A 21,730-nucleotide genomic window follows, 5' to 3' on the forward strand; every position below is an offset into this window, starting at 1 on the left:
CACGAGATTAGTCCGTCAGATAATTCTCCAGGCAGCGAGCTCGGTCTCCACCCCCACCCACAGACCCCCTCACCCCCCCCCCCTCCCAAACATATTTTTAACGGATTTGCATGAATCACACAGGTCCTATATTTGGGACAAAAACGGCGATTTTCGCCGAAAAGCTACACTTTTGCATGTCTGATAAAGTCTAGATGGCTCAAGGCAGAATCTCTGACGTAGTTCACCCGGCAGCCATCTTACTTCAGGGCTACAGTACAGTATGTTCTATTGCAGCTCAAACAAAAGCAGTCATAACTCGCTCAAATCTTGACTGATTTACAAACGGGTTGGTTTATTACAAATGTTGTCAACATGCCTATGATTCAGGACGTTTCTGAAACGCGGTGGGAGGGGCCCAGTGTGTGACCTCATCTCGGAGCTACAGAATGAGCGTAGGGAGAGGGCACATATGGGGCTATGTGGCCCCGAGATAAGATGGCCGCCACGTAGCAACGTCGCTCTATAACTGTGGACATGAGGACTCGTGACCCAATCCCGAGGCAGAGTATTAAAAAAGAAAACCCGTCCCACTCCTGGTAGAATGACTGACTTCTTGATTACTGTGTTTCATGCCGTTTTAACTCAAAAGATATATGGTACCAGGAACTGTGGTAATATGAGGCTAATTTATGTCATTCCCACTCCTGCCCGCTCGTTGATTTTTCATTCCCATCCCGTCAATACCAATTTGAATCCCATCCCTTGGAAATCGAGAATTCCGAAAAAGAATTCAGCCTCTAATGAGGACATGGCAGGAGGGGGAAAGGTACAGTGGTTATCAAACATTTTGATAACATGGACAGATCCTCTCAGAGGATAGTGACATCCAGCAACAGTGTCGAAAAATATATGCTCAGGCCAATATGCTTTTAAGATTTTTTTCTTTTTCCATGCTCAGTAGATGTAAAACCAAATGTGCACTGTTCAGATCATAGGTCATCCCTCTGTATACAGCCCATCTATGGTCCTCGTACAGAGTAAAAAAGCATGCAACGGCTTAGAGTGGCATATAACGATGCCATGAGGTTACTTCTCCGTGTTCCTAGGTGGCACAGTGCCAGTCAGTTGTTTACCTCTGTTGGTGTGCCCACATGTGATGCTTTGTTAAGACAACTGATGTACAATGTTATGAAACACCTGGAGGTGTCTAGTAACAGCATCATAGTGGCACAAACAAACCCCATCAAGAGCCGTTACTGCTTACCGGGTCACGTCCAAGCTGCGCAAGCACTGGCTCAGCAACCAAATTGATTATGTATTTGGACACAGAACCCCATTTGAGAAGATTTTATGCCAGGGACCACCATATTTTTTTCATTTAAAAAAAAATCTTTTTTCAAAGATTTATTTTTTGTGCAGATCTACAAAGTCAAAATAGCTGAAGCATAAAATAGGGTTAAAGTAGTCAAACTGATTTTGATGCTATAGCTAATTTTGGTCTGCACCCCCAGGAAGTCACCGACACCCCACATTGAGAACCACTGGTGTAGGAAACCCCCAGTAGTAGCAGTAATCAAGACTAATGTCGGGACTGAGAGAAACAACACACTACAAACTACAATACTCTAATGGCACGTTCACACAGGGTCAGTGGGATGCACACGCAGATCCGACGGACCAAACAATCCGACATGCGGTCGAACATGTGCTGCTCCCGTGCTTGCGGTTATGGTTAGGGTTTGAGGTAGGTTGTCGGTCAAATGACAGTCGGACCAACAGTATGTCGGAACTAAAGCCTGTACCCGTCACAGTCTCATCTTCATGTGGTCAGGCATCCACTTGCAATGAGGAATTTAATGGAAGTGATTGACTGTTTGCAACCGATTACTGTACTTATCCAGTCTCATTTTGACAGAATGTCCTCTCTAAACTATCCTTGCAGATCAGGGAGGCCAGAAGTACACCGTTAAGATACCAGGTGGAATTTCTGCCGAGAATGTTGCAGTATGTTATCGGTATCATGAAGCCACTTAATGCCATAAAATGCTGTTTCCAGTGTATCGACTGTTGTTGACTAATGGTATGGTAACAAACAAAGTCCATTTACACAGTCCATTTACCCATGCACACAATTCAATCAGCCAACACACAACCTGGACATTTAGCAGCAATTTGTAAATATAAGTAGACAATCATACATTTCAAATTAGAACTTTAGCCTGACCCATTATATCGTAGGAGTGAGACGATTCACTTACCTCCCAATTCAACACCTAGAGTGCCAATTAGATTTATATTGATATTCTTAAATATATTGCGATTCGATATTCTGAATGATTAAATTTGAATACTGTGGCATTAAAAATCGTCTCATATCCATGAATCCATTTTCTTTGCCTACCGCTATCATAATCGGTCATTATTTGACACATTTCTCTTTTACATTCGATATCTAAGTACCGTATAAATCAGGTTTAGTGTGCATACCACTCTGGTAAGGACCCAATCGAAGCATCATTGGTTTGAGACCAGCGCTCATCTGATAAATCAAGTGTCACTAAGAGCATGTGGTACGGGCCTGGGGCCAGCAATTAACCTGTTAAGGACATAACCTGGAGTGAGTGATCGGTGAGTGCCTGATAACGGTGTCAAGAGCAGAGGAGCAGAATAGCAAGAGGTCCAGCTGACAGAGAAGTGACCATCTAGTCAACAGAAAGTAAAGCCAAGGAGGGCAACAGAACAATCTCCAAATGTGCTGTTGCCATCTAATGGACAGCCTTTGTGGTGCACAAGACAACGAGTAGAGTAACTCATGTGGTACTTACGAGACAAACATTGGTTTAGGGTGGCAACTGGCAAAGCAGCAGAAAAGCAATAAGACTTTCATTCATACAAGACGCATTTTCAGGGAACTGTAGCTAAACAACTGTAGCTAAAGAAGTACAGTTTAAGTTTAAATACATAGCATATTATTTATTAGTACATTCATACAATTAAAGTTAACCCAAAATGTAAGCATATAAATTAATAAACAAATGTAAATAACTGTAAAGTGAAAGACCCATTCACTTTTTTTAGCAGCAGTCTGACTGGCACTGTGCCACCTAGGAGCAAGGATGGGTGAGTGCAAGTTTGCACAAACCTTAACCTAAAGTTATATACAAGGGAGTGAAGGGACCCAACATTTTATTTTTAGATCACAAGGTAATTGCTGCATTGTGCAATATTGTTTGAGAAAATAAAAACGGTTTCCTCCTCACCAAGATGAATTAGTCTGACATGAATTAATTAGTCTGACATGAATTATGCATAGCACTCCGCTCCCCATATAAGCACAATGGGATGTGCCAAGTGGAACCACTGTACCCATTATGTTTGAGATGAGTCGACAGCCCACCAAGGATAGATGTCTATTCATTTAAACAAGTCCCAAGAGACTGCGCCAAAACATGATCAAATGAAGACACCTCGACAAACAAACAATGTCGTTCCAGCAGCCTTGAATCCATAGTGTGTGTGGGGGGAGGGGGGTTGACTCAGGACTGATGAGCAGGAGAATATATATAATTCCTTTAATAAATGGGCTGCTTACTATTAAACTATTAAGTTAAATAAATTAGGATAGAAACAAGAAAATCATAATGCATGCAACATTTTACAACTTAACTACGGTATGTACACAATCTATGTCTTGAATGTTTGCTACACGGTCATTTTGTACACCCTGATTGGGTGTGAGCGTTCCTACAAAAAAAATACGGTTTTCATATGCAGTTAATAGTTTACCTGTGCCCGATACTCATTAGTACAGTGTCAGCAGCCATTTACTTGATGAAGGTGTGAGGTCCAAAACAGTAGACATTGGGCATGGGTCTCTTAGATCTATAAATACATGACATGCCATATTATTCATTTCCATTCTTCTGTGCTATGAGGACGGGCATGTTGTATGTTGATCGGGTAACTTCACCACAATTCTCTCACTCAGGCTAAAGGACAAAGCTCTCACATCTATTAATTGGTGGTTCTCTGTGCGCCTGCAGAAACCCAGTGGACAAGAAGGACCTGCATGACCCAACTCCTCTGCTCTGGAATAGATAAACAGGCACAAAGCTTTAGGGATCGTTATCTCTGGCCATCCAAGCGAAAAGTGACCGGAGAGTGGAGAATGGACTGCTGCCGTTAAATAGAGACGAGGAAAGTCAAAACATCAGCGTTGAAGCAGGGACGTGGAAACTGTGGTGATTCAGCACTCAACGCTCGTTATTATATAATGGCATGAGGTAAACAAGCAAATCCAAGAGTGTTATTTCCTTTTGCATATTGAGTAAGCAGAGCACTTTTTACGACTATCGAAATATGCTATAGTAACAAAGCTATCTCATTTAAACAACCAAGACGCTTAGTCTGAAAGCTCCTTAGTTTGTTGGATATTGTTCAGCACTTTACATTCAAACTACAAAGAAAAACATAATTCTTAAGAGACAGCAACAAGGAACAATGGGGTACTTTCAAATAGTAGCCATGTGCTCAAGCCAACTGTGATCATGACATTTCCACAGCCTGAACACCTAATCAAGTGGCTGATATGAAACATTTAGCTGACTGGCCTGTCTCTCATCAGCTGCACTGAGTCACAATTCAATGCACCTCATTATGCAGATAATTAAAATAAAAAAACTTAAAAGAGCTCAAAATCAACATAGCCAACTTTTGTTTCAAAAGTGAAAGAGCACAGATGACAGATGGGGCCATTGGTACTGGGAGGTAAACAAATGAAGTCGCCCCCCAAATTGATCTCATGTCCAATCTGAAAACACTGACATTTGCCTTCGTGTCAAAGAAGAGGCCCCAGCCCAAGTTTGTTTGATTTCTGCAGCACCGCAGTGGGGGGAGTATGTGCATCTAGAAGATGGACAAATCAATCAATGTGCCAAGTGAGCTGAAGTGAAGGTTAAGTAGGAGCAATGACGCTTGATTTGGGAGAGCACAGGGAATGGTTGGCACGCCCACGCCCCCCGACAAGCCGCTGGAGTGCAAAATGTGCCCCGACAGTCTCCATTGGCTGACTGTTTCCAGAATGTAGAATAACATGTGTCGTTAATATTGATTTATAAAAAAGTTTATAAATGGCTGGATAGATAGCCGTTTTGTGACTATTTATTTTTATTACACAAATGGAGAAGTTCATTCAGTTTTCTTCTTGCATGTGAATAATAATATTTAATATGGGGTGTACCGTTATCAATTTCTAGTGACAGGATAACTTTACAAGCCAAACCTTTACCCAAGTGTTATTGCACTTTAAGTCTGAATTGAATATTGTACTTGATTCATTGACCAAATGTAACAAAAAACATAAATATCAAAGTCCATTATCCACCCCGCCCTCTCTTATGAGCCAACATAATGAATGTTCAATTTGGAAATTGCACAGTTAATGGGATTCAATTAATTGTTCAGCCCTTGTGAAAATATCCAATTGAACGTGCACGCAAAAGTGGTACAATATCCTTTATGCCTGCCTAGTAGCACACTTTTTAAGTAATTTTATGATAAATTACAAAAAGGCTCACAGTAGTGAATTCCAAAGTGAGCTTGAATACAAGATATTAACATGAAAAGAATGTATGTCTACGTCCCCAACTCACCAACACGATAGAAGTCTGCCTGGCAGGTTTACTGTTAAGGCTTAAAATTGTATTTTGCACAGATAAAGGGTGATTTGCATTAACATGTAATGCTTCAGTGAAGTACCCCCTACATCTTTGCTAACACAGAGGTGGCCTAATCTCCTTAATGAGAACAAGAGCATGTGCCCTCCTAGCTTGTGAATGGGAAGTTTACTATTCAAATTCTGAAATCCTTTCAATTTCTTAAGTAGTCAGATTCAACAAAACTGTTCTTTCAGAGTATCTAACTTCTGCATACCATTTTGTTGGTGACATTGAATAAATGTTCTATATTTTTTAACCAATTTTCACCCAGTGTCAATATTATCTACTCTACACTCCCTTCGCCAACCTAGGGAGAGAAACGGACTGACCTCATGCTTCCTTCAGTGCATGAGCATTCAAAGCTGCATCTTTTCACCTCGCAGGGGAGTTTCCCTGGTTGGACATACTGTAGCGTGTGGAAGGAACACGTTATTCCAACAAGTTCCCTTCCCCTCCATCAAACTGCCTCACCCTGGCTGACCAAGGGGAGGCAGTTTAGAGACGAGGATTACTGGTGAAATTGTATTCCATTTATGAATGTTGAATATTTAAGGCTCATTCACAGTCTGGATTTTGGGTGGTGAGGTGACCACCGAACTACAACATGACGTCACAAGCCGGGGTGAAGAGCAAACCACCGCCAGCCGCCCCAGTCCTCTCTGTTTTTACTCGCCACCGCTCAACGTTATTTCAGCTCCGGTGGTCAGCTCACCACCGGAGCGGTGGTCACCTCACCACCGAAAATCCAGACTATGAATGAGCCTTTAGTGGGCATGTCAACAAACATTATACATTTTAATACAAGTTTAAGATTGATGGGTGGGATGTCTGTCATTACTAGATAATTGGTTGAAATTGGTTGTTTCAACTAAGCTTACAAAAGTTTTACATTTAGTTTTACACTACAAGAAGAAAACATTGTTATGTATTATTCATATTTTCCCTATATTGTTTGAAATAAAGTATGGGGGGACACTGGGGAGGCACTGGGCAGACACTGGGGAGGCACTGGGGGAGGCACTGGGCAGACACTGGGGAGGCACTGGGGGAGGCACTGGGCAGACACTGGGGAGGCACTGGGGGAGGCACTGGGCAGACACTGGGGTGGCACTGGGGGAGGCACTGGGCAGACACTGGGCAGGCACTGGGGAAGGCACTGGGGAGGCACTGGGCAGACACTGGGGGAGGCACTGGGGAGGCACTGGGCAGACACTGGGTGGCACTGGGCAGACACTGGGGTGGCACTGGGCAGGCACTGGGGGAGGCACTGGGTAGGCACTGGGTAGGCACTGGGCAGACACTGGGGGAGGCACTGGGGAGACACTGGGGTGGCACTGGGGGGACACTGGGCAGACATGGGGAGGCACTGGGGGAGGCACTGGGGCAGACATTGGGGTGGCACTGGGCAGACACTGGGCAGACACTGGGGAGGCACTGGGGTGGCACTGGGGAGGCACTGGGCAGACACTGGGGGAGGCACTGGGCAGACACTGGGCAGACACTGGGGAGGCACTGGGGGAGGCACTGGGGAGGCACTGGGCAGACACTGGGTGGCACTGGGGAGGCACTGGGCAGACACGGGGGAGGCACGAGGGAGGCACTGGGGTGGCACTGGGGGAGTCACTGGGGGAGGCACTGGGGAGACACTGGGGGAGACACTGGGGGAGACACTGGGGGAGGCACTGGGGAGACACTGGGGGAGACACTGGGGGAGACACTGGGGGAGACACTGGGGAGACACTGGGGTGGCACTGGAGGAGGCACTGGGGAGGTACTGGACATTTCATATCATACACACACCATGATTCACTAGCCCCCTCCAAAGCAGCTAAGCTTGGCGCGATTTATTTCAAGCATGGCACGGCGCCATGCCAATAACATTGTGCAGGAAACCCTGCGTTCGGGCAAGTACTAGAGTTTGCTTTCAGGTTGCCCGACGGGCATATGCATTCGGTCTTCATAATATTATCAGGCTAGATTTATGAAGCAATGCTACTTTACAACTAGCAGAGTGGCCGTTGCACTCATTCTGTTTTTTCAAAGTGACTGTCCTCACTCAGAAGTTATCGAATGGATATAACATATTTTTTGCACTTGCCCGACTGGCAAGTGCCAACCCCTGATTATTCATCGACTCCAGGTTCACTGATTATTCATCGACTCCAGGTTCACTTACCAGCCTCTGAGTTTATGAGCTTCAGGGATGTCTGGGTTGATCATTAAAGTGCTGCTGAAGCTAGAACTGATGGACCTGCCTCCAAAGTCAGATAGCTTAGCTCCCTTGATAGCCAATATTGGCTGTCCAGAACCATCAAATTGCTCTGCCTGCAGATAAAAAAACGGAGAGAGAAAACAGAATATGTATATAACTGCAGTGACAACTAATAGCCCTTCTAGTTCAAAGTTGGGTGTAGTTCACAGATAGGAAAGGATGTGTAGCATAGCATCAAAAACTAGTATTTTATAACATTGCCAGTGGTTCTCAAAAATAGCAGATATATGTACTGACCCAGGCAAAATTAATTATCTTGTGGACAATAAAGGACATTAGATAGGGTTTGTGTTTGGAAAGGACTGTATTAGCAGGGACTACTTGTGATTCATTCAAAACACACTGGACAGGAGAGTGAAGGGGGTTTACATGGCAGTTTACTGTAGTTGTTGTAGGGGACAGGTATACAGGCATGGCATGGGAATGTAGATACAGCACTGAGTGCAAATGACAATGTGTGTTTCTGCACTAAATACAGACAGGAAACAATAAGTATAGTACAAATAGTAAAATACCATACAATATCACAAGATACTAAGATGGACTGGATCACATTAATATCGTAATAATATTAGTACACACAACACCTTTCTATGTAAGCTGCCCAATAAGATCAATCATAGTAACTCCCATTATAAGTCTCTGCCTAAATCTGCGCTAAAGTGGCTTAATTGGACATCAAAGGGCCGACTGCGGGATGTTGCGCAATGGCGGCGCCCGTGAAATGCACATGGCCAAACAATTCACAGACCTAACGTGATGAATAAGGTGCTTAAACATATACAATACACATCGGTCCTTCCTAAATGCACTTACATGTTCCAGAAACAGAGAAATATAATGGTTTGCTTAAGGCACGCAATGTAGAACATTGACATGAAGAACGAGGTAATCAATCAGTCACTGTCAATTGTCAAACCAGTGTCCAAGCCTAAACAAACCTATAGAAACAGCAGGGACTCCAACTCTATAGCAAATGAATGAATACAGCAGACAGTACTGAATGCAATGAGCTTACACTTGTTAAGGATGCACACTGGCACTGCAGTGCTGTACAATGAATACGTTTGTAGCAGGTGAACTTGAACTGGCTGGAATTCACCGCTCTGTTGCATTACTACTGACATGAATGAATGAGACCCATAATGCATTGCACACTAAGGTGGCAGGTATTACTCACAGTTCTTACGGTGGTAAATAATAGGCAAATTATATGATACTCATTATATTTGGAGCCTTTCTAACAGACATAATATACTTTTGTCTCTGCCAGGCCGAAGGCTTGACTGAGACTGTCTTCACCCCTGTCCGTCTGTGTGTCATTCAGTCTGTGTAAATCAACGGCACCGCCCAAGTAAAAATCTCTGCCCCCAAGCTTTCAACTCAGCCTGTTATTATATGTCAAACACATCGAAACTGTTCTTGTGTGTGGGGAGGAAGGGGAGAATGTTTAGGCCTGTCACAAAGTTGAAAATGTATTGACTATTATACCACTTAAAGGTATAAGACGATTTCTCCAGATAGGGTAAATTGCCGATCACAGATAGGGGTAAATTGCAGCTCACCCAAATTAGTACATCTCATCTCTGTAGTCAGGTGATCAAGATGTATCGGTCAGATTTTTCGGATTCTGTACTGATTGGCTTTCAAAGGTTACTAGAGGGGCCCTTTTGCACGACCTGCTGCAAGCACCCCTGGACCATTTGGCGGGAAACTTTGCATGCACACTCCCAGTAGGCCAAGGAAGAATCTCCACCCAATTGTATTTCAAATCGGCCTCTCATAGTGCCACCACCACGAGACAGACATTTGCGCAACACATTATTTTACTACTACTACAGATTTTGTCCAAATCTCAGAAATCTGTCACATTTCTCATATTCCAATTCCGTTTGGCTATGATTGGCTTCCAAAGTTTGCAGATGTGGTCCGTTTTCCACATGCCACACATCATGAATGCAGAGGCAGAGCGATTGATTGCTGGGAAACTTTGAACACACATTCCCACTAAGCCAAGGAAGAACCTCCATCCCAGATTTCTCAGATATCATCATCGATATCAGCCCACTTCATATTTTCGCCTATAACTATATAGCCCCCCGCCACAAGGGCGGGGATCGTGTGTCCAGTGCCAGTCAAATGCGCAAAATTAACGTAATTCCACATTCCTGGCATTAATAATAATATGAGGAACTGTATATCGTGTTTGCATTCAGTCAAAACTATTACAGTTTAGCAACATCATGCCTCCTTCTAAATACAACTACCTCAGTAACCTTCTTGAAGGAACAAACTTCAAAAAAGTGCTGTTTATTTAAATGCTGGGCATTCATTGTCACTTTTCTATTTGGCACTGCCATTTCTTTATAAACTATACATCTGGAGTACTTCAGCAAGACTCGCAGGAGATGGGGACATGGGGTATCTGCAAAACAAACAAAGAGGGTACACGGTGCCTCTTGTCAGAAGGAAAGAAATGGTGGCTCACTGAGCACAGTCCCTTTGAGCCATACGTAAAATCAACTGCAGTTGCTTCATCACACCATGACAGTGTATTTAGTCAGTATCTTCAACTTCCATTAAACACAGCACACAACACTGTTAAATACCCTCCATCTTCAAACTGCTGAATAGCAATCTCTGGGCGCTGGCTCATACGGGACACGCAAAACACCTTTTCAATTAAACAGATAGGGGAGATGATGTACAGCCTGTCTGTCGCTACCTGTAAGGACATGTACAACTGGGCTGCAAGGAATTTTTTATTTTATAGTGTCCGGGTCCAAGTGGCACCAGCTCCCGTCCGCATCTCATTGTAAATAGAATATCTAAACGTACAAGTGTCCATGACAACAAAACAACAACAACAAACAATGTGGCGACAATAAAGACTATTATTGATTTATCATTATTATTGAAGGTGGCAACAGTACATTTGCTCGGTACATTTTTTCGGGGGCATATTTAGAATGTGTGCAGGCTTGAGTATGTTGAATCTAGTTTGCATTAATGAGGATTTAGTTGACACAATTAAATAAAATGGCGATAGTATTCCATGTAGGGCAGACGGCCTGTCACAGCCAGAATTGGGAGAGCAGTGCAGCTTTGTTTTTGCGAGGAAAGCAGTAAAATTAGACTTTCGTGGTTGTTTTAGTCTCAGATTTAGTCAGACGGCACGTCACAGTATAACTCTATGGGGACACAAAAGCGACACAAAAGTAGGACCCGAGGCCCAGGCCGTAGCGTAACGGTCTGGGCACCGGACTGGTGATCCAGTCGCGGTGTGCCGCGGGTTCGACTCCCGGACCCGACACGGCCTTTACCGCATGTCATCCCCCATCTCTCTCCCGTTTCCTGTCAGCCTACTTTCTATCCCTTAAAAAATCAATAAAGGCGTAAGCCGCAAAAAAATATATCTTTAAAAAAAAAAAAAAAGTAGGACCCGGAAGTATCTCAGGAGGGGGCGCTCGTCACAGCTAAAATACTGAATACTCTGTGTATATAGTGGTTGAGCCCCAGGGCAGCTGTTAACATTGATCCGGTTGCTATGCAACGCCTTGGTCACCACCAGCTATGTGACAACTCCTCTCCATTTACCACGGTTCAAAGCAGGATTTTCAACCTCCATAAGTCGGAATCTAGGAATGCTGTCCTTGGTCCTTGTCCTTCAGCCATCCAAAGTTCAGATGTCATTTGTGACTTTGTCTCGCATCGCCCCCGACATGTAAACGTTTCTGGCGACAGGTAAACAGTGTGTGCAAATGCTAATGATAGCAAAAGTGGACGTAAGCACAGCTTAACTACATTTATGCTACCAGCAAAGAGAGTTAAATGTGCGACTAGATTTGGTATTCTCAGCAGTGAGCTATTTCTAATCAAACTGCTCCGCAGAGAATGAGAAAAGAATGAGCTCTGGAGTCTTTCCATTAAGCATGTTAACAGTTCGATAACATGATGGGAGTGACACTGTTTAGTACATTTTCAATACAAGCTCAATTTCAAGCTAAAGTAAATGTAATTTCCGTTTATATTCCACTTAAAAATTAAGAACTAGCCTCAAAGAGATCTCATAACCACAAGAATACAAATATCCCCATCACCTGTGGTGACTTCCTTTTCCCTGCTTGCAGTTGCACAAGGTTGTCCAAAAGCTGCAGCAAGATGTTGCATTTTTTTAAACTAGACCTGTGCATCGGCTACCGGCCTACTTGGTTAAGTAGGTTAATCAATTGGTGTGGCAGAGGCAGCGACCATGTTTTCCCAGGCATCCCAGAGCTCCTATTTTGAAGGAATCCCGGGAATGATTGTGTTAACAATTGCATTTCAGAACCCTCCGTCCTCCTTCCGCTCATGCATTTGTCCTCACCTCTTCTCCCCACAGCGTTACAGATACCATCTTCCCAGACGTGTCTATCAGATTCACGGTCCTCTTGGTAACCTCACGACCAGCCTTGGTGGTGATCTTGGTCAGCTCATCCACACTCTTGCACACTCCAATAATATCTGTGGAGGAAGACACAAATCATTTTTTACAACTCTAGCACTGCGATGAGAACTTGGCTTATTCATAATAATAATAAACTTTATTTGTATAGCACCTTTCATGACATGCGGCTCAAAGTGCTTTACAGAGCAATGGAGATAAAGAAAAGAAAAGCAGGGCATAAAACATTAAAGTAACAGCAGTAATGCAATACAGTGAGGACATGAATAACAAGTTGAGCTGCGCTTAAAAATGTCTACAGCGCCTGTCAAAGGTACAGTGGAAGTGTGTTCCACACCGTCGGCCCGTATAAGCAGAAACCTGCTTCACCAGGTTTTTTAGTTGCCTTTTTTTTAGGCACAGCGAGCAGGCCAGCAGTGTCTCCTTTGCCAGGCAGATTCATGGTTACACTTGCAAAAAACCTTGTCTGGATGAAAACCTGGCTGTGTGCCATTGCCCTACTCTGGCCTACATTCCCAGACAAATACATTCACACACATAAATATTGAATGCGTGTCCGACGGGTAAAGGTCACTTAGGGTCCCATCGTCTTCCAGGTCAAATTGTCTCGGGGAAATCAGTGACTCATTTTTCCTTTCAATTCAGGTGTGAGGTGAGGTCCACTATATTCTATAAGTGCACAAAATCCATACAAACAAGTTTATGTTGTCAAATGCAGCACCACCCCACTATTGTTGAACCTGTTGTACTTTTTTGAAATGATGAGCCATTAACATGAGCAGTGTGAACTAATGAGTGAGATCAGTGACTGAAAATATTAGCGTTAGGCCATTCATTGAATTTACCAATAAAATTAATCACACCTGGGTGAAGTGAGGGACGCTCGTATCATCATACATCATCTCATTCCAGTCAATCACAATATGTGACCTCACTTTTCAGTGCTTGCATTTTTTCCTCAATACGTACTTTGCTCAACCAATCAAATAATCGCTATGGGGTGCTCAGCCAATCAAATCATTGCTATTGGGTATACACAAACAAACAAAGCTGGGCATGGGAGGCCGGGGCTAGTGCCCATAAAAGAAAACACTACTGCCCAGTGGTTCCGGTGTGCCATGAGACAAGTCCAGGTATGGCTTTGTGACAACACATATATTTAATTATTTCAACATAAAACGTAATTTAAATTTATTTCCTAGATCAGTACAATATATAAAAATAACTTATCACGCTATTCTATTAATATCTATTTTGCACAGATATGAATACATGTGCTTTGAGATTTTTACTTTCCCTTTGAAGTGCCCTGGCCACAAAAATGTTATAAATCACTGCTCTGTAAGACACATTATCTTGCACAGAGTAGGACAATTTAAATATTATCTAATATATACTGTACTAAACAAAAGGGAAAAGAGAGTTCAGATATGCTACTGTACGTAGGTCATGTCACACTATTTGTGTATGGAAATAGTTTGGTCTAGTGTCATAGTGTATAGTATTTTAAAGATTTGTGTGAACTTAATTCTAATATCAAGAAATATTCAAGTTTAGTTCACAAATACCCATCCTTTTTAAGTCATAAAGCCATAGCGACACCTGCTGGACTTGGAGTGAAATTACTCAAACAGTACTACAAGCAGCAGTCCCCATTATCATAATTACATGTGGCCTCATTATTACTTCTTAATTTTACCTGCGACAGCACTTTCTCCTCTGCTAACCGGGTCAAACCATAGGGCCAAAGCCCATCTATGCCACAGGCCATTACTGTCGTCAGTATTATTAATACTACTTCTATCACTCTCTCATAATTGCCTTAACCATTCATGCACATCCCTCTCCACGCTCCCTGCCCTATCATAGGTTATCATCATCAGTCTGGTATTAATAATGCTCATCAATGCTACTTGCATGGCTTCTAACTTATGAGTTGCTTCTCCTCACCCACGACAGCATCCTTCTCTCTGGCCTCCAGGTCGCTGATGGAGACAAAGTCACACTGCACCATGGGAACGTCACTGCTGTCAGTGTCATCACAGGGAATGATGGTCGATTCGCCAGTGAGCGTCATTTCATAGTCATTCTTCAGAGTGCAGTACTGTTTGTTGGCGATCTTCAGGGAGCTCTTGGAGATGAAGTACACCTAGGACGTACGGATGGATGGATGTGTTAAACAGATCTGAGGAGCCTTTCACCTGACTGAATGGTGCTACCAAGATATGACTTAATGCAGTTGGGGGAATAAACAAAGGCTGGCTGATCAATACAAGCTGCTTATTGTGTTGGTACACAGCAGCAGGATGACTCACTCAAAGTCCCTTTGGTTGCAATTCAACAAAAAACAAACAGTGAGAGCCAAATCCATCTTAGACAGCAGAGCAATTGACAGTGACAGTGTGACTGTAAAACACCATTGGTGAGTGAGGGGCATCTCTCACAGTGACAGTGTGACTGTAAAACACCATTGGTGAGTGAGGGGCATCTCTCACAGTGACAGTGTGACTGTAAAACACCATCGGTGAGTGAGGGGCATCTCTCACAGTGACAGTGTGACTGTAAAACACCATTGGTGAATGAGGGGCATCTCTCACAGTGACCGTGTGACTGTAAAACAGCATTGGTGAGTGAGGGGCATGTCTCACAGTGACAGTGTGACTGTAAAACACCATCGGTGAGTGAGGGGCATGTCTCACAGTGACCGTGTGACTGTAAAACACCATCGGTGAGTGAGGGGCATGTCTCACAGTGACAGTGTGACTGTAAAACACCATCGGTGAGTGAGGGGCATCTCTCACAGTGACCGTGTGACTGTAAAACAGCATTGGTGAGTGAGGGGCATCTCTCACCTTGCCTGTCTCAAGAAGAGTGTAGAACTTGTCACACTCAGTTTTGAAACCTGTCACTCTTATTTCTCCCTGCAAGAAAACACAGCAATGAATCCATCAGCCTGTGTGTGTAACCAACTAAAACAGTTTAAGTACCAGAAACGTTAAGACGAGTTGAATCCAATTATGCAAAGAAAAGTTTCTTTTTTATATTCTTTTTTCTTTTTTTATCCATATTTTGAAACTTCCTCTAATCTGGTGTACAGGTGATGACATGCACATTACATGCATAATAGAATTACATTTTCTTTCTTTTTTAATAATGGGCTAATTGGCAACGAAAGCCAAAACTGGTGACCACCAGGTGGCGCTGAAAGAGTTAAAACTTTGACACTCACACTCTCATCCACAATCTCCATGGAGAAGAGCTTGCCTTCACCACGAGCGTTGCTCCATGTGCGGATGGTGCTTTTGTTAGTGACACGGGCTCAGATGGTCCATCTAACACAGGGTTGAAGGAGATACATGTCAGGTTGATTCAATTTGAAATGAAAAGTAGATATTATAATTGGATACACTGTGTAAAGATATAATTTCTGATCCAAGAATAGTGTGATTTGTATTGAGATGTCCATATGATACTCATCACTGCTTCATGTACAAGTCGCTCAATAATTGGTTGCAGCCTAAATCAAGAAGACAATTACATTGGTTTCTCTTCATTTATAAATGAAATTTATTTCAAGTGTCCTCCTTTTCTGAAGCAGTACTTGGCCCAGTCTACTTCATCATATCCACTTAGACATCTACAATACACTTACTTTAAAATACCAAAAATCTTCAAGGGAGGTTGGACGGAGGTCTTTCTGTTATAAAGCCCCATTTGATTGGAATAATCTTCCTCTATCTCTTAAATCGATTTCATCCTTCAGTTGCTTTAGGACTTCATTTACATCTTGACTCACCTTGTTTATGCTTTTAAAGTACCAGTTAAAGCACATTGACCTTGTTTATGCTTTTAAAGTACCAGTTAAAGCACATTCACCTTGTTTATGCTTTTAAAGTACCAGTTAAAGCACATTCACCAATATCATTTGCACTTTCATTCCTCTGCTGCTTAACAGCTGATGATGTGGTGGTTGGTGGTGGGGTGGGTCGGAGAGGCTGAGCAAGCCGTCTGTGTATTTATGTATCTGATGATGTGGTGGTTGGTGGTGGGGTGGGTGGGTGGGAGAGGCTGAGCAAGCCGTCTGTGTATTTATGTATCTGATGATGTGGTGGTTGGTGGTGGGGTGGGTGGGTCGGAGAGGCTGAGCAAGCCGTCTGTGTATTTATGCATTTGTATATTGTCTTTATCTGTGTACTGTATGTCTTATGCATCTTGTTTGTATGTTACAGGTCCCCCTCTAAAATGAGATGCTGCATCTCAAGGGGCTATCCCTTCAATGAAATCTGTTGATCAAGCAGTCTCTTAAAATTGTCATGAATTACAAAACAGATAAATGTCCATGCCTATCAAACACAACTACAAAGTCTTAGAACATCATCTCTTCTCTGCTCATCTTACTTACAATGATAACAGTTAACATGCTTCCCTCCATGACCAAGCTTACATGTGTCCATCTCTTTCCCCACAATGTCTGGCTGCAAACTAGGTCTAGATTGTCTATCCCATACATGTATGTTCTTTGTCAATGGAAAATTACGTTTTCATCAAAGAAACTGTATCCTGTGGACTATAACAGCAAAATACCAACTCTTTTGGGGTTCTTGTTGCCATGTACAGTATATAGCAAAATAACATATTTGAAATTTTAGAATAAATATTTGACATTTTTCAGAAAGCTTCAGTATTTTGAAGGCGTTTTTAGAATCAGCCTTTTTTGTTATTATTTTCTTCTTCTGAGACTTGAATGAGGCTCTGCAGTTTCATTTGTATTTTATGGCAAACATTGTGATTAGGGAATTGTGATCCACGTTATAATAAATCAACAACATCAAATACTCACTTAGATTGGTACGGGTTGAGGCTGGAAATGGGTACGACTTTGGAGCTACCCTCCGGAGTGCTGGGCACAGCAGAATGAGCAGATGAAGGCTTCTTCCCAAAGGGAAGGTCTCTCATAGGACCTCTGTTCCCTTTTGGGAGGAATGATGAGAAACATCAATGACGAGTAGTGAAGTAGACTAGATCTCAGGTCACAATAGACATTACAGTACATTATACATTGATATAATGGCATTGATTGAATACTGGAGCAATCATTTCCTCTCCCTTTGGTCTGCTGAAAGGTGGATTTTCAGGCCTGTTTTAAAGGTTCAATGATTTTAATATTTTGAGGAAGGGAGTCAGGGCATTCCACTTCGGTGGCAGTGCTGTAGAAGGAGAATTTACCCATGTTTGTTTTGAAAGTGCGTGGTACCAGATCGTTGTTCTCGCTTAGTCTAAGCTGTGGGTGTCGCTCACTTTTTTTAGGTAGTTTGTCAGGTATGCGGGTACCGAGGGTAATGGGTATAGAGGGCAAAGCTGCATTTACAATTTTAAATGTCAATTTCAATTGCTTAACTCTACCCGGAGCCAACTTACTCATCAGGGACAAATTGCAAAAAAATATTTTCTTTGGATTGCAACGCCTTGATCAATTTCTCTGTTCATGAAGGGCAGTCTGTAGATTTAAAGCCTTGTAACTTTAGTAGTATAACATATTGCAGTAGATCTGGAAAGCTAGCATTAGGAGTAGAGGGACTAGAGACAAAGATCCTGTCAAAGCTAAGTGTGTTACATGATGTCATTTCAGAGGTATTGGCTATTTCATAGATTCAGCAGAGTGTTATTTATATGTAACAAACTAAAGTTGCCCTTTCCACTGGAGACCGGAGCTGGCAGACTTGGGGATTTTCTGTTTGGACAAGCGCTGCACATTTGATTTGTGTGTGACTAATATGGTAGATTAAAGTTCAAAGTTAAGTCCTCCTACTTTCCTGACCAGTGACCACTGCATATTTGATAATTAAACCCAGAGATCAAGCAGCACACAGAGAAATAACTGTGCTGATGAAGAGGGCAGTGGCCACAATTTCCAATTCCCGGACAGCAGATTAGGGGGATGAATACCTGTTATGACACATCAGAGGACAGCACAAGGACCGGGCATGGGGGAGGACTACATTTCAGCCTTCTCAAATCTCTATCATGATCATCTCTTTAAACTGTAATTTACAGTTGTATTTTACCAATGTTTTGAAAAATAAATCTGTTTCGTTAATAAGACGTGGTTTGCAATTAATAGGAACAGCCATCACCCATTGAGCTAGTGTTTGGTGGACTGTGTGTGTGCTGCCTCCTTATATAATTGAAAGTCATGCTGTGCACTTTTCTTCCATATTAGACAAATAAATAAAGGATATTACATATTCCAAAAAGCACGGTAGGAGGCACAGATGGCTAATAACTCGCATACCAGATTGGCATTGTCAGTCATTTATTATGTCAGTTGTTAATGAGTAGAGACTCATCAGCATGGTGATGATCAATAAATTGACAGAAGGACCAAAAATAGCTAATCTTCTCGGGCATTCGACCATTATATTCACCCAAAATGTTAACTACACACAAATGCTGCCATCTGGTGCCAATTTAAGAAACATCCAAGTAATTTAAAATTGCTTAAGCCTAATAAAAAAAATAAAAAATAAAAAAAAGTGAATCATGGTGTGTGATATGAAATGTCCAGTACCAATGTGCCAGCCCAGTACCTCCCCAGTGCCAGTACCTCCCCAGTGAGAATATTAGTAGGCCTATGTAAAATCATTAAAATTGTAATGTGTAATGAAAAGAAAGAAAAACATCAGCTAGTTGATTATGCCCATGCCTACTCAATGATTATGCCACATTGCATAATATAATATAGCCTACACTACACGCAGCTTTCTCCGGGTGTCCGGAGCTCTACCGCTCTCGTCTGGACTACATGCATAATTAACATAACCGCAATATGGACACTCGGAAGTCGGAACTTTAATCCCGTTTTCAAACTTGAACGGGTAACAGCCAGAGCCGTTCTGTGGAAGGCCTCTAAGGCCATATAGTCAAGAGGCTATGGCAGATTGTTGCCTCCCACAATTTTCAAATGCTTCAGGCTAATTTTGATTGATTGAAATATGTATTAACAGTTTGTAGAATTTACAGTACATTTTAAGCACAAACTCAATACAAAGACTGTCAACTGTGAGTGGACGACCCAATTAAGCATTACACTTGTTTACAACAGGGTCCACATTGTTCAATTCATCAAAACATTTAAAGACATACAAACATTTAGAGACATACAAATAGACATTTCTATGTAGCTAAATTCATCATATGGGAAGCAAAAAAGGGAAAAGATACAATATACAGTGAGGGAAAATGGGGTGGGGGGGGTGGGGGGGATTCAGATTTTACAGAGGCCAGTTTCGAATTGCAGCCATCCGTAGGTGCCCTTTGAGAGCGGTTTTGAAGGAGTCAAGGGATTCACATGTCTTAATGACTGTTGGTAGGGCGTTCCACATTTTGGTGGCATAGGAGCGAAAAGAATTTAGTCCCTTGTTTGTGCCGAATCTGGGTTGTACATGGTTTGTTGCACTCCCTCTGGTGTTGTGGGTGTGGACTTCGTTTACATTAAGGAAGTATTTAGACAGGTACATGGGTATCTTGGTGGTGTATCGAATCTTGTGGACCAGACCCATTGCAAGGTGTGTACTTCAGGAATACTATAAATTACTTGAAAATAAAGTGGATGCTTCTCTGTTTTGCCTGTGCAGTCTGGAAAGACTGGACATTTCTGTTTAGCAGAAATATACAACAAATAAGCAGCGTTTATACCTTCATTTCCATTTTGGGGCTGCAGAGTGCGCTGTGGAGGGTTGGATGCTGGCTGTGGAGCTTTACTTTGAGTTTGACCTGCAGGATTTTGATGTGTGTTAGCATCACCCTCTATGTAAGTAACGGGTTCCCCGATCTTTCCACCAACTTCTTCAGCAGACTTTATTATATCCATTTCCAGAATAATAATCACCCGCCTGACAAATGATAAACAGCAGGAAAAATGCATTCAATATATAACATTATGGAAACTGTTCGGAGCATAAATACAAATCCTGGAACTTCTCCACAGACCATAACATAAGAGATTGTTTGGCGACTGCTATAAAATGAAAGTAAAATCTCAAATAAGCAGTTCCCCACATTTTTTGTAATAATTTAGTAATTTGTTATATTCGCCACATTCTTTTGATTAAAGTGAACTCACGTTTCACGTGCAAATAGTGAGCAGAACAGGTGTGACTGTATGAAACTGTATGAATATGATTGAATCAGGGCAACACATTCCTTTCTAAATCAAGGAATTACGTTTTAATTGTGAATACTTACAGGACATGGTGTGTAATCCATCACTCATCATTAGACGAAATCGGGCAGCACCATTCCCACTCTCAATCTTACGAATGTTCTGAAAGAAACATGGCACAAACAGCATAACGATTGCTTCACTGAACTGAAATGTATGATTATGACCAAGTTGTTCTGAATACATGACTTGACCAAAAGGACCCAAGTTCTAAACCTTCATTAGCATTAAGAAGGTTAATTGAAAACAATTACATTCTTAATTACAGATCCTATAAACAATACAAGTCAGGTCTCAATGTCTCAAAATGTGTCCCTTTGGAGAATAAATTACATTGTTGCATATTGTTTGTTAGATGTACCCTAGCCCCTTTCGGAACCCTGGTTTACCGTTTCTGAATTTTGGACGTCGGTACCCCAGGGTCCCTCAGTACTTATTCTACTCTCCATGGGAGACAGATGTACAGAATACCCTCTGTTCACTCCGTGCTGCACTCCGGACGTTTGAGTGTTGGCGAGATGTTTCAAAGATGCATAAAGCGGCTATAGGAGACAATCTATAGGAGAAATCTCACCAACACTCAAGCGGAGCGCAGCACGGTGTGAACGGAGGGTATGTACATCTGTCTCCCATGGAGAGTGGAATAAGTACTGGGGTACCGACATCCAAACTTCAGAAAACGTAAACCAGGGTTCCAAAAGGGGCTAGGCTAGGTGTAGGCCTACCCTGCAAATAGTGGTTGAATTATTTGTATAGTAAAAGAAGCAATGCTAAGGGGAGTCAATACTCACCAATAACTGAAGCATTGAATCGGTGACAGTGTCGCCCTTTGTCAGAGACTGCATGCAGAGAGAAAATTGTCAGATTATAATACACATTTAGGCTAAAGAACAATGTCAAAAAGTGCTTGACAGAAGAATTAACAAGTCATTTGTGGCAGGCCGACAGCTAACGAGAGCAGCCAGTTAAGCAACTTAGCACAAAATGATAACTCATTTTGCACCTTGTGGAATCATTGTGGAACTAGTGGAAATGTTATGTGACTAATATCCATTGGGGCCGCTTTCTTCCACGTGAATGCTCTGATGTTTGCC

General features: G+C 42.4%; 1 protein-coding gene across 1 annotated transcript in view; it reads right to left on the reverse strand.

Annotated features, from left to right (window-relative positions):
• Positions 1–21,269, reverse strand: part of rpa1 (replication protein A1) — a gene marked incomplete at its 5' end in the record, with an annotated part of 42,825 nt that extends 21,556 nt beyond the window's left edge. The window contains 10 exon segments of the mRNA XM_083773186.1: positions 7,876–8,024; positions 12,338–12,474; positions 14,366–14,564; positions 15,268–15,336; positions 15,645–15,734; positions 15,738–15,747; positions 17,256–17,385; positions 20,111–20,188; positions 20,219–20,307; positions 21,211–21,269. Of these exon segments, the coding sequence (XP_083629312.1) occupies positions 7,876–8,024; positions 12,338–12,474; positions 14,366–14,564; positions 15,268–15,336; positions 15,645–15,734; positions 15,738–15,747; positions 17,256–17,385; positions 20,111–20,188; positions 20,219–20,307; positions 21,211–21,269 (1,010 nt within the window).
• Positions 21,270–21,730: the final 461 nt, after the last annotated feature.

The sequence above is a fragment of the Protomyctophum parallelum genome (genome assembly GCF_964188405.1).
Source record: "Protomyctophum parallelum genome assembly, chromosome: 9".
Lineage (NCBI taxonomy): Eukaryota > Metazoa > Chordata > Actinopteri > Myctophiformes > Myctophidae > Protomyctophum > Protomyctophum parallelum.